The sequence below is a fragment of the Bos indicus genome, chromosome 5 (assembly GCF_029378745.1).
Source record: "Bos indicus isolate NIAB-ARS_2022 breed Sahiwal x Tharparkar chromosome 5, NIAB-ARS_B.indTharparkar_mat_pri_1.0, whole genome shotgun sequence".
Lineage (NCBI taxonomy): Eukaryota > Metazoa > Chordata > Mammalia > Artiodactyla > Bovidae > Bos > Bos indicus.
The window spans coordinates 109271264-109288209 of record NC_091764.1 but is presented as its reverse complement, the minus strand read 5'-3'; the positions used below and the strand labels follow the sequence as shown (position 1 = coordinate 109288209).

General features: G+C 57.1%; 1 protein-coding gene across 18 annotated transcripts in view; it reads right to left on the bottom strand.

The window, feature by feature from the left end:
- CACNA1C (calcium voltage-gated channel subunit alpha1 C) overlaps positions 1–16946 on the bottom strand; it is a 395857-nt gene that overhangs the window by 38264 nt on the left and 340647 nt on the right. For 8 of the 18 annotated variants that reach the window (XM_070790333.1, XM_070790346.1, XM_070790343.1 and 5 more), the window contains exons 22-30: positions 14943–15049; positions 13961–14048; positions 13339–13446; positions 12354–12406; positions 11926–12072; positions 10956–11157; positions 9917–10075; positions 9341–9451; positions 1271–1354 (exon numbers count right to left, since the gene is read on the bottom strand). In XM_070790333.1, the coding sequence (XP_070646434.1) occupies positions 1271–1354; positions 9341–9451; positions 9917–10075; positions 10956–11157; positions 11926–12072; positions 12354–12406; positions 13339–13446; positions 13961–14048; positions 14943–15049 (1059 nt within the window). Of the gene's footprint in view, positions 1–1270; positions 1355–1800; positions 1885–9340; positions 9452–9916; positions 10076–10955; positions 11158–11925; positions 12073–12353; positions 12407–13338; positions 13447–13960; positions 14049–14942; positions 15050–16946 lie in introns of all 18 variants that reach the window. The other 10 variants (XM_070790347.1, XM_070790345.1, XM_070790332.1 and 7 more) reach the window with 3 other exon arrangements.

Genomic DNA, 16946 nt, shown 5'->3' with positions numbered 1-16946 from the left:
TTTCCTTGTGCTCCAATGATTTACTGGATAAGGTCAAGGAAGTGCGTGTGCACGGGAGTTTACACACACACACACACACACACACACACGCACGCACATCACAAGACAAAGACGACCCAGGGGATCCCTGAGACAGAGAGGCAACCAAATCTGGGCAGTGGGTCAAGCACGGAGGGGTGCGGTTGACAGCAGGACGTAATGGCCTCCTCCCAGCATCCACCCCCAGGAAGGGGCAGACAGGCTTCTGACGGGGAATCAGGACAAGAAGTAATGTCAGTTCAATGACTGGCAGCCAGCTTTGGGGTGGAGGGGCGGGTAAGGACTGGGGTAGAGGGGCTGACGGTCATGGGGGTTTCTGACACCTTAGATCAGAACCCTTCAGCATCTGCTCTGAGCTGTTACTCAACGGTTCAGTGCATCAACATTTGTGCAAACATTATCAAGTCTCTTAACCAATGAAAAACCATGACAAGGAACTAAACCACACATGTTAAAGACCAGCCACAAGAGGGCTTGCCTACAGATAGAGAGAGAAGGTTGAGCATGCCGGGGACAGACGAGCGTGTGCAGGGGTTGAAGACTGTCTAGGAGGGGCAGCTCCCAGGAGCAGGTGCAGGAGGCCCTGGAGCCAAGCTGGGGTGTGGGCCAGGGAGAGCCAGGCAGGGGCAAGGCTGGTCCTTAGGGCAGGCTCATGTGGGGCCAGGTGCTCCACAGTAAGCAGAAGGGTAGGGGGGGGGGGAGGAGCCCTCTCCAGAGAAGAGGGATACAAGTGTTCTCCCAGTAAAGGGCCCTTCCAGAGTGAATACAGGGCGGGGTGCGCTGAGAGGGCTGGCCAAGTGGGAGCCTCTGCCCGCCCAGGATCCTCAGGAGAGGCTTTTCCCGGATGCTGGAGCAGGAAGGGGCTGGGTCCCCGCCCCGGCAGCTGCCCAGGGGTTGTAAACAGCCCTCCATCGCCTTACTCTGGGGTCCCGGGGCTGCGTCCTCCTAGACAGTGTGCATCATGCCAGGCTGATTGTAAAGAGGAGAGGAAAGGATGCAGGAATCAGGACTCAGAAGGAGAGGAGGGCCTAACTCGTTCCAAATGTTAAAAAAAGAGAATAAAGAAATCTCAAAATAAAGCAACAGGAAAAAAATCCTTTAAACCAATTTAAACAAACAAATGAGAATAATGGAGTGGAAATGAGCTGGGAGGAGGAGAGGAGGCGAAGGAGAGCGATGGGGGCGAGCGTGAGGCAGGCACGGCGTCACAGGGCGGGACGCCGGTACTTACGTTTACCTCGGTGATGGCTATATCAACAATGCTACCCACAACAATCAAGGCGTCAAATGTGTTCCATGCATCACAGAAATAGTGCTGCATGGGCAGAGGAGCCGAGGGAGGGAGGGAGAGAAAAACCAGCGACAAAGGAAACAAAACAAAAGGAAGAGGAAAATGAAAACAAAACAAAAAAAAGCATGAAAGGAAGGAGAGAAGAGAAAAAAATGAGAAAAGAAAGAGGTTATGTGGGCATACTGGACCCCTTACCACTCCACAGTTCTGGAGGTGCACGCCTGCACCCGTTGCTCACGGAGCCTGACAAAAGTGGGTTAGTCGGGGGCCGGGCGGGCGTCCGGGAGGAGCGGGAGCCTTTGCCCGGCCTGGCGGAGTGGGGATAGTGGGGGGGGCTCATGTCCCCCAGGACGGCGGCAGGTGCGAGAGAAAGCATGACTGGAGCGGGTAAAACAGGAAACCAAAAAATAAACCGAAGGAGGTGAAGAGAGAGGGGGGCACGGAGGCGTCCTGGGCAGAGTCATACTCACATTCGTCTCACTGAGAATGACGTCAATTACGCTGCCAATTACGATCAGGAAGTCAAAGACATTCCAGGGGTCACTAAAGTAGCCCTACACGGGGCGGCAGGACGGGAGTGAAAAGGAAGGTTAGACAGACAGGCATAGAGCCCGCGGGGCCGCCCGGCGCTGCTGGAGTCCGAGCCCAGGAGGGGCGGCCGGCCCACCCCCCCACCTGCCTTCCCGTGTGCCCCTCCTCAGACCCGGCCCCTGGCCACCCTTCCTGTGTCCCCAGCACCTCCCAGGCCTCCGACTCTTTTGTCCGAGGGCTGCCTGCTGGGATGGAGGTGACACGGGGCAGGGCCCTTGAGGCGTGATCTGGGAATCACAAGCAGCATTGGTGTGGTCCAGGTGGGTGGCCAGGCCCTTGGGCTCAGTGGTGACTCAGGTGGAGCTCACGATGACGAGGGGACCACGTCATCAGAGCAGCATCTACAACCAGGTCACCCTCATGCCAGCCCCAGACGGGCATTAGCCCTGGATTTGCCTCTGTCCAGAGGCTTTCTTCACTTCAAGGGGATAGAGGCTGGGTCAGGCCCAAAGCCTGGAAATGTGTGTGTGGGGCCTGGACTGCGTCTCCGAAGCCCCGTCTCCAGCATCATCACTGTGACCAGCATCCTGCTGAGACGCCCTGAGAGAACAGGGCTCTCACAGCCTTTCCTGCAGGCAGGGTGGGGGCCTGGGACAGAGGCCTCTCGGGAGGAGCACACGGGCCGTCATGCCTGGTGCCTGGCAGGCAGCAGGGTGCTGAACCAAACCCCTTGTCCTGCACATGTGGATTTTGCCTGTTTTACACTGTATTTGGGGAAGGGAACAGATGCATGTTTTTGAAACATTTCTGGAAGCATGTGGATGACTGACTGTCTCCATTTCCATGAGGAGTCCTGGGTAGGCAGACTCTCTGCAAAGACAGGACGGGTCCTCTCAGAGTGGAGGAGTCAGGGAGTGGTGCTCTGGGACACATGGATGCACACTCGCGGTTCAGGATCCCGGGAGCTGGGCAGTCGCTCTCCCGGGGGGTGGAGTGGGGAGGGTCAGCACCAGGGGAATGTGTCTACTTTAAGAGAGGACATCTGCCCCTTTGGTCCTTCCAGGGAAGCCCCCGCCTCTAAGCGTCTCCCAGGCCCCTCTCCCCAGCCCTCCTGGGGGTGGCCAACTCTCCCTTTGTGTTCCTGACTCTTAGGAGTCAGGCGTCTTCTGTTCGCCCATTTCTCCCGGCTCCATCCTGCTTCCTGACCCCTCACTTCCCAGCTGTGCCCCCTTTCAGCTGGATCACAAGACATGCTGTCCAGGCCATTACTCTTAGTGCGGAGGTCAGGTCACAGGGACAGGGCCTTCTCAGTTCCCAAGCATGTCTGCCCATGTAAGCAGAAATGCCACCACAAAGCCTCTGGACAACCGGCAGGGAGCAGAGGTTGGCCTAGGGCATGGGGAAGTGAGGGTCACTTGGAACCCTGGCCATCTTGTCAGCCTCCTTGAGTGTTTCTCTGAATATCACAGGGCCCCTGGGGCAGAAAGAGACTTGTTCTCCCATTTGAGCTGTGGGCAGGAAAGAACCAACCCCTCCTGGGTGCTCACATGGCATTTCAGGCACATGGGGAGTGCCGGTTTTGAGGGCACAGAGTGAGGACCTCAAACGAATGACAAATGTGCATGTGTTCAACATCACTTTTGGAAAACGCTGGGGAGCTACCTCCAGCAGGGAGAATGGTTTCAGGAGGAAGGGGTAGGGGGTTCAGGCAGAGAGAGGATGGGAGCAGGAACCAGAGAAGAGTCCAGGACGTCCCGCATCCAGCCTAGAAAACCCGGCGACAGAGCGTTATTGGGGCCAAGGGGAGGAGGAGAGAGGGCGACGGGAGTCTTGATCGCAGGGAAGGCTGGAGTCTCCGGTTCACCAGAGGGACCTGGAACAGACGGGTGGGTCACCTGGGTCCGCAGTGCGGCTGAGGGGAGAGACAAGGGAGGAAGGCAGGCAGAAGCGGTGGACAGGAGGTTAACAAAGGGCGAGCACGGGGCCGGAGCCAGGCCCTGGGACCCTGCAACCCGCCCCCACGACACCATCGCCTGTCACCCCTGCTCTCTGGTCGCACAGTGACCAGGCTGCCCCCCACTCCTGCCCTCCTTGGAGGCTCCCTCTGCTCATGCCCTGCCCTCGCCCTCTGCAGGCTGTGCTGCTGGGGCCTTCGGTTGACCTATCTGACCTGTGGGTCCAGGGCCTCCACTGGCCGCGGAGCCCACCAGTTCCCGCCCAGAGGAGGTTTACATACAGCCCGAGTAGGGGGGTGGCAGGGTCCCTTTAAGATGCCAGCTCCCCCCAACCCATCCACCCCCTTTCTATCAATCTTCCAAGCTGGACCATGGACACGGTTTGATTCAGCTGTCAGCCCCTTCTCCACCCCCTTCCACACCCACCCCAGAAACAGCTGACACCCTCCAGGAGGTCAGTGGTTGCCAGGACACACCTGCCAATCCCCAGGTGGATGGGACCTGTTTGCTGGAAATCTCGGGTGACACAGGTTTGTGGGGTGATGGAGGAAGCAGACTGGGAAAATACCACAGACTTTCAGGAAGTCTGGCTGACTGGAGCCAGGTCACACACCCGTTCTCTCCTTGGTGGAAGTCAGGGTCAGGAAAAGGGTTTTCGGGCTCTCCCTGACCTGGTGAACCAAACCTCTCAAGGTCTAGCTCCTCAGAGCCAGGCAGGGCTGGTCATCGGGGGAATAGCGCTTTGGGCTGGAAGCCTTCTCTAAGCCTGCAGGGTGAGTGGACCCCCAGCCTTGGGAGGCCTTGGCTGTGTCCCTGGGGTTGACGGGCCAGGAACTATCCCTTCTCCTGAGTGTGCCAACCCTCTGCTCACTGGCTTATGGACCAAACCAGCCCTGGCTTCAGCCCATCGTTTCTGGGAAGGAGAGACTGCCGCCCCAGCATCCCATGATGCACTGCACCTGTGTGAGAATTCGGACTTCTCTCTCGGATCATCTGTGCCCCGATTCACTCCATGCCTGGAGCTGTTCCAAGCTGAAGGAGGCGGTGTAGTGTGTGAGCCCTGGAGGCAGGGTGTCTGGGTTTGAGTCCTCCCTCTGCCACTTCCCGGCTGGGTGACCCTGAGCAGATGACCGCACCTCTCTGTACCGAGGTTTCCCCACCTATGACGACCTTCTGGTGATAGTGGGGGCGACGTGGGACACAGGTGAGCCCTGCACCTGCAGGAGGCCCGGTGCGTCCAGTGACTGTCAGGTTCGCTGGAGCTAGTCTGCCCCTCCCAGGGAGGTCTGATGTACAGGGTCAGTTGTGGGGGTGGGGCTGGGCAGTGGGGAAGGCAGAGCCCAGGACCGTGGGAGGAGGAGAGGGAAGGTGGGCTACAGAACCCCAAGCACCTTCAGGGGATCTCATCTTGAATCCTAGTGAGGACTGAGGAGGCAGGATCTAAAATGCAGGGGGAGACAATGTGTGCCTGACCAGGGAAGGAGGTCCAGCCGAGTCAGAGCCTAGCTGGACTGAGCCTGGGAGGCAGTGCCCCTAGTCCCAGAAACTCTGTCTTTCCTGGGCTCCAGGTCATGGGTCTGGGAGATGGGGGGTGGGCGCAGCCAGCAGTGGAGTGTCACACTGGGAACCGCTGCCTCGCAGAGATAATGTCAACTGTATGCGACATCACGATGTCCTCAAACATCACGGTGATCGGGGACTGCCGGAGTGGGGCGGCCTGGCTGGCACACAGCTGCTCCCCCTCCTGCCTCCCACCTCCCTGACAGCTCTACCCTGTGATCTGCCCTTCAAGAGGCTGGCACCTCCCAGCTCAAATAGCATGGGATGGAGGTGGGGCAGCAGGAGGCAGGGGAGACCCAAGGTGGGTGGTGGTGACCCTCCAAGTTATTCAAGGAATGCACACTTTGGACATCTGCTCCAGTTTTTCTTTGGAGTTAAGCTTTCCTCCCCAGCAAAGTTTCAAAGGCCTTCACTCACTCATCTCACCCACATGTGATGAGTGCTCTGGGCACCTGGAGGTGAGCTCGGTGTGGGCAGAGCACAAGCACCCACGGCCTCCCCTGGTGGCATGGGATGGGATGGGAACCAGCTGGGTTCCTTTGGAGTCTTGGGAGAGTCTTCCCCTGCCCTGTTGGCACCTGAGTTCACAGCAGGTCTCCACTGCAGAACCACCCAGGATGAAGGTTTGAGGGGACCTGCCTGAATCTGGAGCTTTCCAGGTGGTGCTAGTGGTAAAGAATCCACCTGCCAATGCAGGAGTTGCAAGAGACTCAGGTTTGATCCCTGGACTGGGAAGACCCCTGGAGGAGAGTATGGCAACCCACTTTAGTATTCAAGCTTGGAAAATTTCACAGACAGAGGAGCCTGGTGGGTTACCGTCTGTGGGGTCACAAAGACTCAGACACAACTGAAGTGACTTGGCACACACGCATTCCTAGCTATTGGATATTTTTCAGTGCTTATCATCAAGAGTATCTTAAAAGTTCTTTTCTGTCTTTGCTGATAAATTTCCATTCATAAGAGGACACTCCAGCTACTCAATGAACTTCAGATCCTTCTAACCAAAGCCTTTTCATGCTGACCAGTTCAGTCCTGCAGAGTCTCAAAGGGCCCAGGGGCCACTGGGAATGTCCAGGGCAGTTCTCCTGCTCGAGGGAGAAATCCCCTGGCCACTAGGTGTTCAGGACACGCCTGTCACCTGTCCTACTCTTCAGACAGACAGAGAAGAGGTCTACTTGAATTGACTTAATTTCTCAAAGTGGTAAGCAGAACAGATGGAAATGAAGACCAGAAACATCAGTTACCACGAAGACACGGAAAGAACAAGGCCAGACTACAAACTGAACCACTGACCAACCAACCACAGAGACCAAGCGACGGAGAAGGAAGCCCAGCAGGCCAGCCTCAGACACCCGCTGTCAGGGCTGACGTCCACCCCCGCATCCCTGTTTTCTGACCGCCCTTCCTCAGCTGACGCTCACGGGTGCAGACACGCAACACAGACATGCAGCCACGTTAGGAGCCCTGGTTGTCGGGTGGAGCCAGCTCAGTATTTCCACCAGAGCTGCAGACACTTTCTGGCTTGGTTTTCTGCCTGGAAATGTTGGCGATGCTTCTGGAATCTGTTCCTTAATGAGGGATTCTCAGGTGGCGCAGTGGTAAAGAAACCGCCTGCCAATGCAGGAGACGCAGATTCGATCCCTGAGTTCGGAAAACCCCCTGGAGAAGGAAATGGCAACCCACTCTAGTATTCCTGCCTGGGAAATCCTATGGATGGAGGAACCTGGCAGGCTACAGGCCATGGGGTTGCAAAGAGTCGGACACGACTGAGTGACTAACACTTTGACTTTTTCCCTTTCTCTTTAAGCACAGACAGACCCTTCTGCGTGTGAAATGCAGATCCCCAGGTTGGTTGTTTCACTTCTTTGGAAACATCGCTCTGATTTTACCCCATTTTCTCACGACAGAAAGCAAGACGTACAGGAGATGGGGTGTGTTATGGTTCCGAGCACACTAACTGGCTACTTCCCAGGTAACTGGCTTGTTCCTGGGTCTGCAGGATTCAGGGACAGTGTTTTCCAGGCTTAGGCCCATGCAATGTCACTGCCACTTGCTCCTTAGGGCAGGTCTGTCTCGTGCATCCCCTGAGCTCTGCAGCCCGACTCAGGAAGACCCCACAGGGCTGTGCAGCAGCACCTGACATTGTCAGAAACACGTCTGATTCAACACAGAGTGACTCAAGCCTTTGATCTATTTAACCCGCACATCTCAGGAGACTGGAGAAAACCATGCCCGTTCCCTCCTGGAAGCTGTCATCTGAGTTGGAGGCTCAGCTCAGCGACGGCCTGGCCCACCAGCCTCCCTCGGGTGTGCTGCTGTGGGCTCTGAGCCTGCCGGCCCCCTGGCCATGTGGCTTGGAACAGGGCCCCACAGAAGATGGCCAGGGACATTCCGTGGTCTTCTCTGCCCCTAAATGGGACTGGGCTTGGAAGGGAAAGTGAAAAGAGCCTATTTGCTGCCCTGGAGGAGGTGGGAAAGCACCATGATTATTACCAAATGACATTTATTAGGGTCTCATTCTGTGCATTCAGCCTGGGTTCCACACTCTTAGGTACCTTTGGTGAGGGAGGCTTGGTGCAGTGGGAACACGGCCTATCTTGTCTTTGAAGCCCCTCAAGGGTTTCCCTCCTTCTGCAAAGTCCCCAGCAGAACATATGGTGCAGGAAGACGCTTGCTAATGGCTTGGTGTGGAGGGAATTACATCGACTACGAAGTCAGACATGCTGGATTCTATTCCCAGTCCTGCCACTTAATAATGGTGTAATTAATACAACATTTAATTGCTCTGAGTTCCACTCCCCTCTTCTCTAAGACAAGGAGCTAATACCTATCTCAGAGAGGTGTCTTGAGGATTCCATGCAATGAGGTGTGTGCAGCATCGCAGGTTACTGACAAATGTTGGTGGAACATTAATTCAGAGAAGACAACGAGGATCCTGTCACTAAACAGGGATCCAATCTACAGCCTTGGGGCATCCCTCCTGGCCCCTCTAGTTCTGGAGCAGGTGAGCATCTGAATGGAAGTGAAATACAGGACCAAGAACATGAAGTTTGGCCCCTCCGCCCCCCCCCGGGGTTGACCTGTGTTGCATCTAGAAAAACCAGTAGAAGTGGGGACAAGAAGGTTCGGAAACCTGTCCTGCATTACCCTCTTAGATCCCGTCTCACTGACCCCCTCAAAGTTGTGTAGCAACTGGAAGCCCCTGAGCCCCCAGGACACCCCATCTAGGGCAGCTGTGAAGCCCAGGCAGTGGACACGGTGACGCTGAGCTGTCTATAGGGAGAGAGATGGGAGCTGCTCAAACCCAGTCACCCTCCATCCTCGAGGCCATGTGTGTGTGTGTGGGGCGTCTGGTCTGTGACAAAGGGCACAGATGATCCAAGAAGCAGGAGCCAACCTGCCCTGTCCTGCCTCACTCAGCTCTAATCTCTCCCAATGTTTTTTTCTAAAAGCTGCTTATACCTAGCTACGCACAGACATTTTTAGGTCTGTCCGGTGCCGGAAGGTATGGGCAGTGACTGCAGCCCTGAAGTGGGGAACCAGAGGCCCCCCGGATGCACTAACGCCCAGTCCTGAGCAAAAGCGGCCCTGCCTGAGCCCCTGCAGCAAGGCTCTTCGTCTGTGCAGTGCCCGCGTGAGAACAGACCCCGTTTGGGTCTGGCGGGGCTGGGCCTGGTGAGGTTTGGTTTCCAGTCTCTTCTAGACGATGTGCGGGGGCGAGGGCGACTCCGCCTCCCCCGGAAGGAGGCTAGCTCAGGCACCTCCCTGCTCCCTGTGTCCAGACCTCAGGTCAGTCCAGGGGCTGAGAGTCTGCTTAAAGGAGTCGGCCTGGCGCAAGCCCTGAAGGCTCCTGGGCTGCAGCGGTCATCGCCAGGAGGATCCGGTCCCTGGCCGAGACTCTGCCCGCATCGACCCAAGCCCGCCCTCGACGCTGTGGACCGAAGGCCCGTCCCAGAAGGCCTACCTTGGGCTTGAAGGCGATGAGCTTCAGCACCATCTCCACTGTGAAGAGGCCGGTGAAGAGCATGTTGAGGATGTTCATGGCGATTTTGAACAGACAGCTCTGACCGTAGTGCTGGGGGTAGGGGGTGGGGGCGGAGGGGCTGTGAAATAAGGCGGGGGCTCCCTGCTCCCAGCCACGCCCTCAATAGAAACCTTCCTGAATGCAGCCCGGGGGGCCGGCCACACCTGCGGGAACCAGGTGGGCTCAAGAAGCCCTGAGGGTCCACTTCCCCTCTCTGTCATTCCTGCAAACGCAGGCGAGCACAGCCTGGGCCCTGCTCTCATCGGGGTCAGCTCTGCGTGGCCGCCTGGCCTCAGGTGGGCTCCACACAGCTGGCATCACGGACAATCAATGCCACTGCAAGATCACCTGTGCTCCATCGCCCTCTATGTCACAGCCCAGGGTCCTGGCATTCTGACCCCTCGGGAAGGTGCCCCTCCTGCCCCACTCAGCCAGTGAAATGGCAACACCTCCCAGCCCCGTTCCGCCCCGGACCCTGCCCCGACCCAGGCACCCCGGCCGGCCCGCGGGACTGACCTGCATGGCCAGGCAGATGGTGTTGAGCAGAATGAGAACGAACATCAGGTACTCGAAGTAGGTGGAGTTGACCACGTACCACACCTTGTACTGGTGCTGGTTTTTCGGGATGTACCTCCGCAGGGGCCGGGCCTTGAGGGCATACTCCACACACTGCCGCTAGGGTAGACGGGAGGGTTTAGTAACCCGGATGATGGTGGGGGGGGTTGGGGGGGTTGGGGGGGTGGGTGTTATTCCACGCACTGGCGCTAGGGTAGACGGGAGGGTTAGTAACCCAGATGAGGGGGTACTCCACACGCTGCCACTGGGGTTAGACGGGAGGGGTTTCACAGGTTGAACCAGCTGTTACTTGGACATTTTTTGAGGTTCTATCATTCCTCTAAGGAGGGAGAACCCTCTTTGGTTGGTCCCCATCAGGATGTAGTTGAGGGGGCCCTGTCTCCTTCCTTCTGTCTCGGGGATGGTTGGTAAACGCTTGCTGACTGAATGACAGTCCATCTTCTCAGATATTTCCAGCTATAGACTCTTCTGGAGGCCCATCTTTCTGCGATTCTCCTTTCCCATCCTGAGTCAGTGGTCTTAGCTACCAGTGTCCACAGACCAGAAGCCATAGCTCGCGGCCAAGGGGTCCTTGGTTGACTATATTCTGGTTAACTCTGCGCTGTGCCCGGACCCCAGGTCAGGACGGGACTCACCCAAGCCCTCCTCTCTCCTCCAGTCTCCACTTCCAGCTTCTAAACCCAACCAGTCTATTTGCTCCGTCTCTACTGTCATCAACCTGGTAATACATAAGGGTCTAAGCACTGCTCCTCTACACTAACTGGCTTCCCCCCTGGCTTCCTTACCATGCGAAGTCCACACAGCAGCCAGAATGGTGAGTCTAGAGCAAAGGTGTGGACCGGGGATCCAGAGGTCCTGACAGGGGTTTGGGGGGAGTTCCTTTCCTAAGCAGAGATCAGGTTCTCTGCAGAAGGATTGCTTCCACAGGCTTCAGCATCCTGACTGCCCGGCCTCTCGCCCTCTGGGGGGTGGGGGTTACCTGGTTCTTGTCCAGCTCGCAGTTCTTGTATTCCTGCTCCCCCTGCTCCTGGAAGGTGACGATGACGAAACCCACGAAGATGTTCATCATGAAGAAGGCAATGATGATGATGTAGATGATGAAGAAGACGGAGATCTCCACGCGGTAGTTGTATATGGGACCCTTGTCCTCCGTGTGAGAGTCGATGGAGCGGTACAGCAACCTGGAGGCAGGGAGACAGGCCCGTGTAGGGCTAGGGAGGTGGTTCAAGCCCCAGCTCTGTCTCTTACTACTGTGTTGGTCGGGCAAATCACTCAAACTCTCTGAGCATCAGATTCCTTATCTGCAAAGTGTGAACAATAGTTCCGGATTTTCCTACCTGGCAGGGCCGTTGATATAATGAATATGAAGGTGTTTTGAAACTGGCAAAGAAGTGTCTAAATGTAATGCAAGTCATGGGCATTGATTTGAAAAAAGAGATATTGGTAAATATCAATACAGCTTTGTTGTTTCTCAGCAGAGACTCGGAGGATGTTGCACTGAACATAAGATCCATCTGAGGACAGATATCCGTTTAGATAAAAGCACTCAATATAAATGCCCAGGCTCGCTCAGATCATCAGCGGTGGTTTAGTTTACACTCAGGTAGCCTGTGTCTGGGCTTCCCAGGTGTTGCTAGTGGTAAAGAACCTGCCTGCCAATGCAGGAGACGTAAGAGACTTGGGTTCGATCCCTTGGTTGGGAAGGTCCCCTGGAGAAGAGAATGGCAACCCACACCAGTACTCTTGCCGGGAGAATCCCATTGACAGAGGAGCTTGGTAGGTTATGGTCCATAGGGTTTCAAAGAGTTGGACACGACTGAAGTGACTTAGCACGCATGGCCTTCAGCTTGTTCCAGAAACACCCTCATCACCTAGGGAGGATGGAGATAAACATCGTTTCTGAAAGGAGTGTGGACACCAATGAGACTGGCCAGGGTCTGCATACTTACTCTGGCCATCCCTCGAAGGTGGAGACGGTGAACAGGGCCATCATGGCTGCCAGGACATTGTCAAAGTCAAACTTGCTGTTCTCCCAGCTGCGGGGCTGGATGATGGGGTGGTCCACCTCCCCATCCTTGTATGTTATGTAGTTCCCCCTGCGGAAGGAAGACAGTTCATTCTGGGGTTTCCCATCTCCCCACCACCTGTGACTCCTGGCTTGGGGACAGGATGGGATGGCTGAGCTTAAACCCACAGTTCTGGCCACTGAGCAGAGCTCAGGAGTAGATGATCTCATGTGCTATGTCAACTGGACCAGACAACCCATGGGTAAAATCCAGCTGCCACTGCTGTTGGAAGAAGAACGGGGCACCCCTCCTCTCAGGACAAGCCTCACCCACCCAGAGTCAGCCGGCTTGACTGTCCCCGCCGCACTCACTTGCATTCAGCCTCTGTCTGTTTGGAACTGTCCGAACAGGTGTAGAGCTTTCCCTGGAAGGCGGAAGAGCACAGTGATGGAGAGGTTCCTGAATCGAGGAGTTGGTCAAAAACTGTCTAGTGATTATATCTGCAGCCGGCTCTGTGCTGGAGTCTTGGGACAGAAGAGTGAGGAGAGCAGAGCCCAGACAGAAAACGTGCCGTGCCGCGGGGTCCCCATCACAGGGAACCAAGGGGTGAAGCAGAGCTCGGGAGGCAGGTCTGGTGAGGGAGGAGGATGCCTGGACTTAGGTTGAAAACTTGGGGAAAGCGGGGCCCGTGTGCATGGTGGGGGCAGAGCTTCAGGTGGAGAAGAGCAGAGAAAGAAGGACTGGGGCAGAAAAGGGAGGGCCTGCCAGGCACAGGGCAAGAACCTGGCAAACCAGGGCTCCGCAGCCGCCTGGGTGGGGGACTCATGCTGCTGGTCACAGGGAGCCCTGCAGGTCTAGGTGGGTGACCACACAGAGGGGTCAGGGATGACAGTCCCTTTGCCTTTCTCTAGAAGGGAAGGCAGGGCTGAGGGCAGCCACGCTTGGAGGGTCAGGTGCTGATGGAGCAGCACCGCCTACACGCTGGCCTCCTCTGGGCTGGGAACTAGTTAGTCCTGCTCTGGGCTGGGAACTAGTTAGTTCCCCTTATATCTGGGAACTAGTTAGTTCTCCTTGGGTTTGGGAACTAGTTAGCCTTTGGGTCTGGAAGCTAGTTAGTCCTCCTCCAGCCTGGGAACTAGTTAGTCCTCCTCAGGTCTGGGAACTAGCTCTGCTCTGGTCTGGGAATTAGTTAGTCTTCCTTGGGTCTGAAAGACAGGAGGGGCGGTGGGGCAGCTGCGTCCCTCCCCAGGGAGACCCAGCACTGTCCCCACCGTGTCCCCTGTGGCTGCTCCCATCCGTGTCCCTGGGAGCTGACAGGTGGGAAGGACGGGGCTGCAGATCTGGCTGAGACCCCACCTTGAAGAGCTGGACCCCAATGCAGGCGAACATGAACTGGAGCAGCGTGGTGACGATCACAATGTTCCCGATGGTGCGGATGGCCACGAACACGCACTGCACGACGTGCTGTGGGCGGAGGCAGGGGGCTCAGGGCCTGGCCTCGGCTGAGTTCCCCCGGGCACGGCCCTCTCTGAGGGGGCGGGGGTAGCCCTCCACTATGAGCGGGGGGTGGTGGGGATCAGACTCAAAGGGGCAAAGTGTGCTCCCAGCTCACAGGGAGATGAAGCCTGGGGTGCCCATATCCCGCTGGGTGACCCATGGACCAAAGCCCTGCTAACACCCCATACTCTGGGACAGTGATTCAGGGGCCCCTCATCACTGCACGGGGCCTGAGGTTGAATGTGGTCTCCTTCTGCAAAAGCTTTGCTGAGAAGTTGGGATTGTGAACAGTGGCCTCTACTGGGGCTCCATGCATCTTGGAACTAGGACATGAAGTGGGCTGAGGTGCCAGCAGGAGGGTCCTGGTTCCAACCCAGAGGCCCTGCCATTGTCCCCGCCTCCTGCCCACCTATCACCTCACATGGACGCCTGGCTGAAGCTTGCTGGGCTGAGGGCCCCCACTCAGGCCCGGTCGGCTCACCTTCAGCCCCTTGGCCCTGTTGATGGCCCTCAGTGGCCGGAGCACCCTCAGGACTCGCAGGATCTTCACCACGTTGATGGCACTGGACCTGGGGGAGTGGATGGGAGGGTGAACCACTCCTGCTCCTGGGCCCGCAGGAGAGAGGGGGAGCGCATGGGAGTCCTGGACAAAGTCTCCCACCTGCAGGGACCTGTAGCTATCCTGGGAGCCGGGGACTTGGTGAGCAAATCATGGGAAAAGAATTTACCATGTGTCGTTAGCATTACAACGTGCTGCTCAAGGCCATTTACCCAGCCGAGGGGATGTAGAGAGGCAGAGCTCCACCAGACCCTGGCTACAGAGGATACACTTCCTAACTGTTCTGAGCCCCAGTTTGTTTATCCGTAAAATGGGGCAGTGATCACCTCATGAGCTTGTTGCAAGGATCAAAAGAGAAAACGCACATGAACCACCCACCGTCCCGCGTGGCGCCTGTTGTAATCTGAACCCGTGGTGGCTTTTCATATCATGGACTCGAAGAAATACTGTACGAATGGTGGGGCTTCAGGCGGGGGAGGTGCCTGGTGCTCATCTTCAAACCTGGTCCCCACCTCCAAGCCTGGTCCCCGGTGGCTGCCCACCACAGCCCCTTGTACAGAGGACATTCAGGCCTGGAGGAACGGCTCTGACACCGCAGACTCTGCATGCCTGGGGCGCCAGGGCCAGGCCCCCTCTCCAGGGGAGGACAGGCCACAGCTGTCCTCCAGGGGCACACAGGGCCTTGCCTTGGGGGACGGGGGTTGCTCTGAAGTGTCCCCCACCCTCGCCTGCTAGTTACCTTCCGAAGGCCTCTACCCTCCTTGGGCCCAGAGCCGCCAGGGAGGCCCCGCCCTGGTCCCAGCGCCCTCATGCTGCTGTGGACGCAGACAGGCCCCTCCCTCGCGGTCCTCTCTAGCCCTCTCCCTTGCCCCACGCCTCTCTCAGGCCCTCGGGCCCCACTCACTGGATGCCGAAGGAGATGAGGGACACACTGACCACCAGCAGGTCCAGGATGTTGAAGTAGTTGCGGCAGAAGGAGCCCTTGTGCAGGAAGGCCCCGTAGGCCGTCATCTGGGGGCACAGGGATCGGGGTGTGAGCAGCTCCCGGGCTCCAAAGACCCTTCACCCCACCCTTCCCCCCACAGCACTCCCAGCAGGGCCTAGACGAAGAACCGAGAGGTGACGGAGGGCTGCGGCAGGCAGGACAGGAGGAGACGCTGTGCCTGGAAAGTGTCCGCTGCCAGTGATGCAAAGCCCAGAGGCTCCTGCCCAGGACATGCCTGTGACCTTCAGTCCTGTATCTGCAGCCCTTTCAAGGGCCCCGTCCCCATTTCCCACTGCCCCTCATCATGTTTCTGTGACTGCAGCCCCGTGAGGCCCCTTGCTGATGCTCCCTGGGTTGAGCTGTGTTCTCGGGTTCCCATGCCCTCTCTAAACTCTCTCCACCTCAGGGCCCCCAGGACTTGGGCACCTGGGGGAGGTGGGGGCTCGCCCAGTTGAGGACCAGCCTCTTGGCTTCCCAGAATTTCCCTGGTTTAGCCCCAGGTAACCCCTCAGGCTCATGCAAGCTCTAGCGCCCAGTGAGAAATTCTACAAGAAATTCTACCAGGAATGCTGGTGACCAGCATCTATCCCTTCCCGGGCCTCACAAGTGCTGCTGGTCTGCGCCCAGGATTCGAGCTCTACTCCACCATCCGGTTCTGGAGCTGTGTGTCCAGAGGGGGCTGTGGGCACCACTGTGTGAGCACAGCTCTGGAGCCTGGCCGCCTGAGTTCAAATCCCACCCACCACGCTCTGAGTGCCTGGAGCAGGTTACTCAACTTCCCTGTGTCTCATCAGAGAAATGAGGTGATGACAACCTCTTCCCTGGAGGGTTGTAAGTGCTCTTGGGAGTTACAGGTAAAGCCCTTTGGACACAATCCTGCAGACAGCAAGCCCTGCAGGGGAACTTCACTACAGAGGACTGGACTCAGCAGAGAGCTACAACTGCATTCGTTGTAGGGTTCGTCTGGGTTCGTCCTGTGATGGGGGCTGCTCAGAGTCCCCCTCTGTAGAGCAGCAGCCCCCTCATGTGGTTGTTAGGCAGCTACAGAATAACGCAAAAGCCCCTTGAAGACTAGGAAGGGACCACTTTGGGGGTGCTGACTGTTGTGGGTTTGCTGTCCCCTACCCTGCTCAGAGCCCTGTCCATGCTCTAGGAACTCCTGTCGAGTCTCGTTGACATGAACTAAGGGGCCAGTGGATTTCCAGGTGAAGAGCTGAAAGGCCATGACCATGAACGACAGCCAGCAGGGAAAATCTGGAGCTGATGGCTTAGAGCCTGGGAGCAGCTCCCCGGTTGCCTGGAAGCCCAATTTATTTCTTTGGAATCAGAGCATACTCAGGGCAGCTTGTTCACAGAGTGATTCAAGAGCAAACACAGGGGAAATGGGCAAAAATAGCTCTTGCAACCTAATTCTTCCCACTGATCTCCTGTAGGAGGGGGTCACAGGGGACTCAGACACCTGTGACCTGCAACAGTTTCCAGAAGTGGGTAGATTATATAAAAGGTTGCAGGGGAATTCAGCTGGAGATGTGCCCCAAAGGCCTGTAATCTTGGGGTGGGGGGCTTCCTTGTCTCTCGGTGTAGGTCTGGGCCCCCGAGAGCAGACCTGGGTGGCTCCATGGTTCATGTTAACTGAGAGGCTCTGAGCCCAGAAGGCTGGCTTGTGTGCGTGTGTGTGTGTGTGCAGGGCGGCTGCCCAGGCAGGACCAGAGGAAGAGTGGCCACAGGAGAAAGGGCAAGTGGACACTGGAAAAATGGGGCATTTACTTGAGAGTTTGCTGAGGGGTCCAATGCAGGGACCCCTCTACCCCATCTGCTGACTGCCACACACTCCTGCTCCTGAAGTCCTAACCTTTGCCCAGGAAAAGGCTTGCTGGGGAGAGAAAAGGACTGAACTCTGAGCTGGGAGAGCAGGATGCCCCT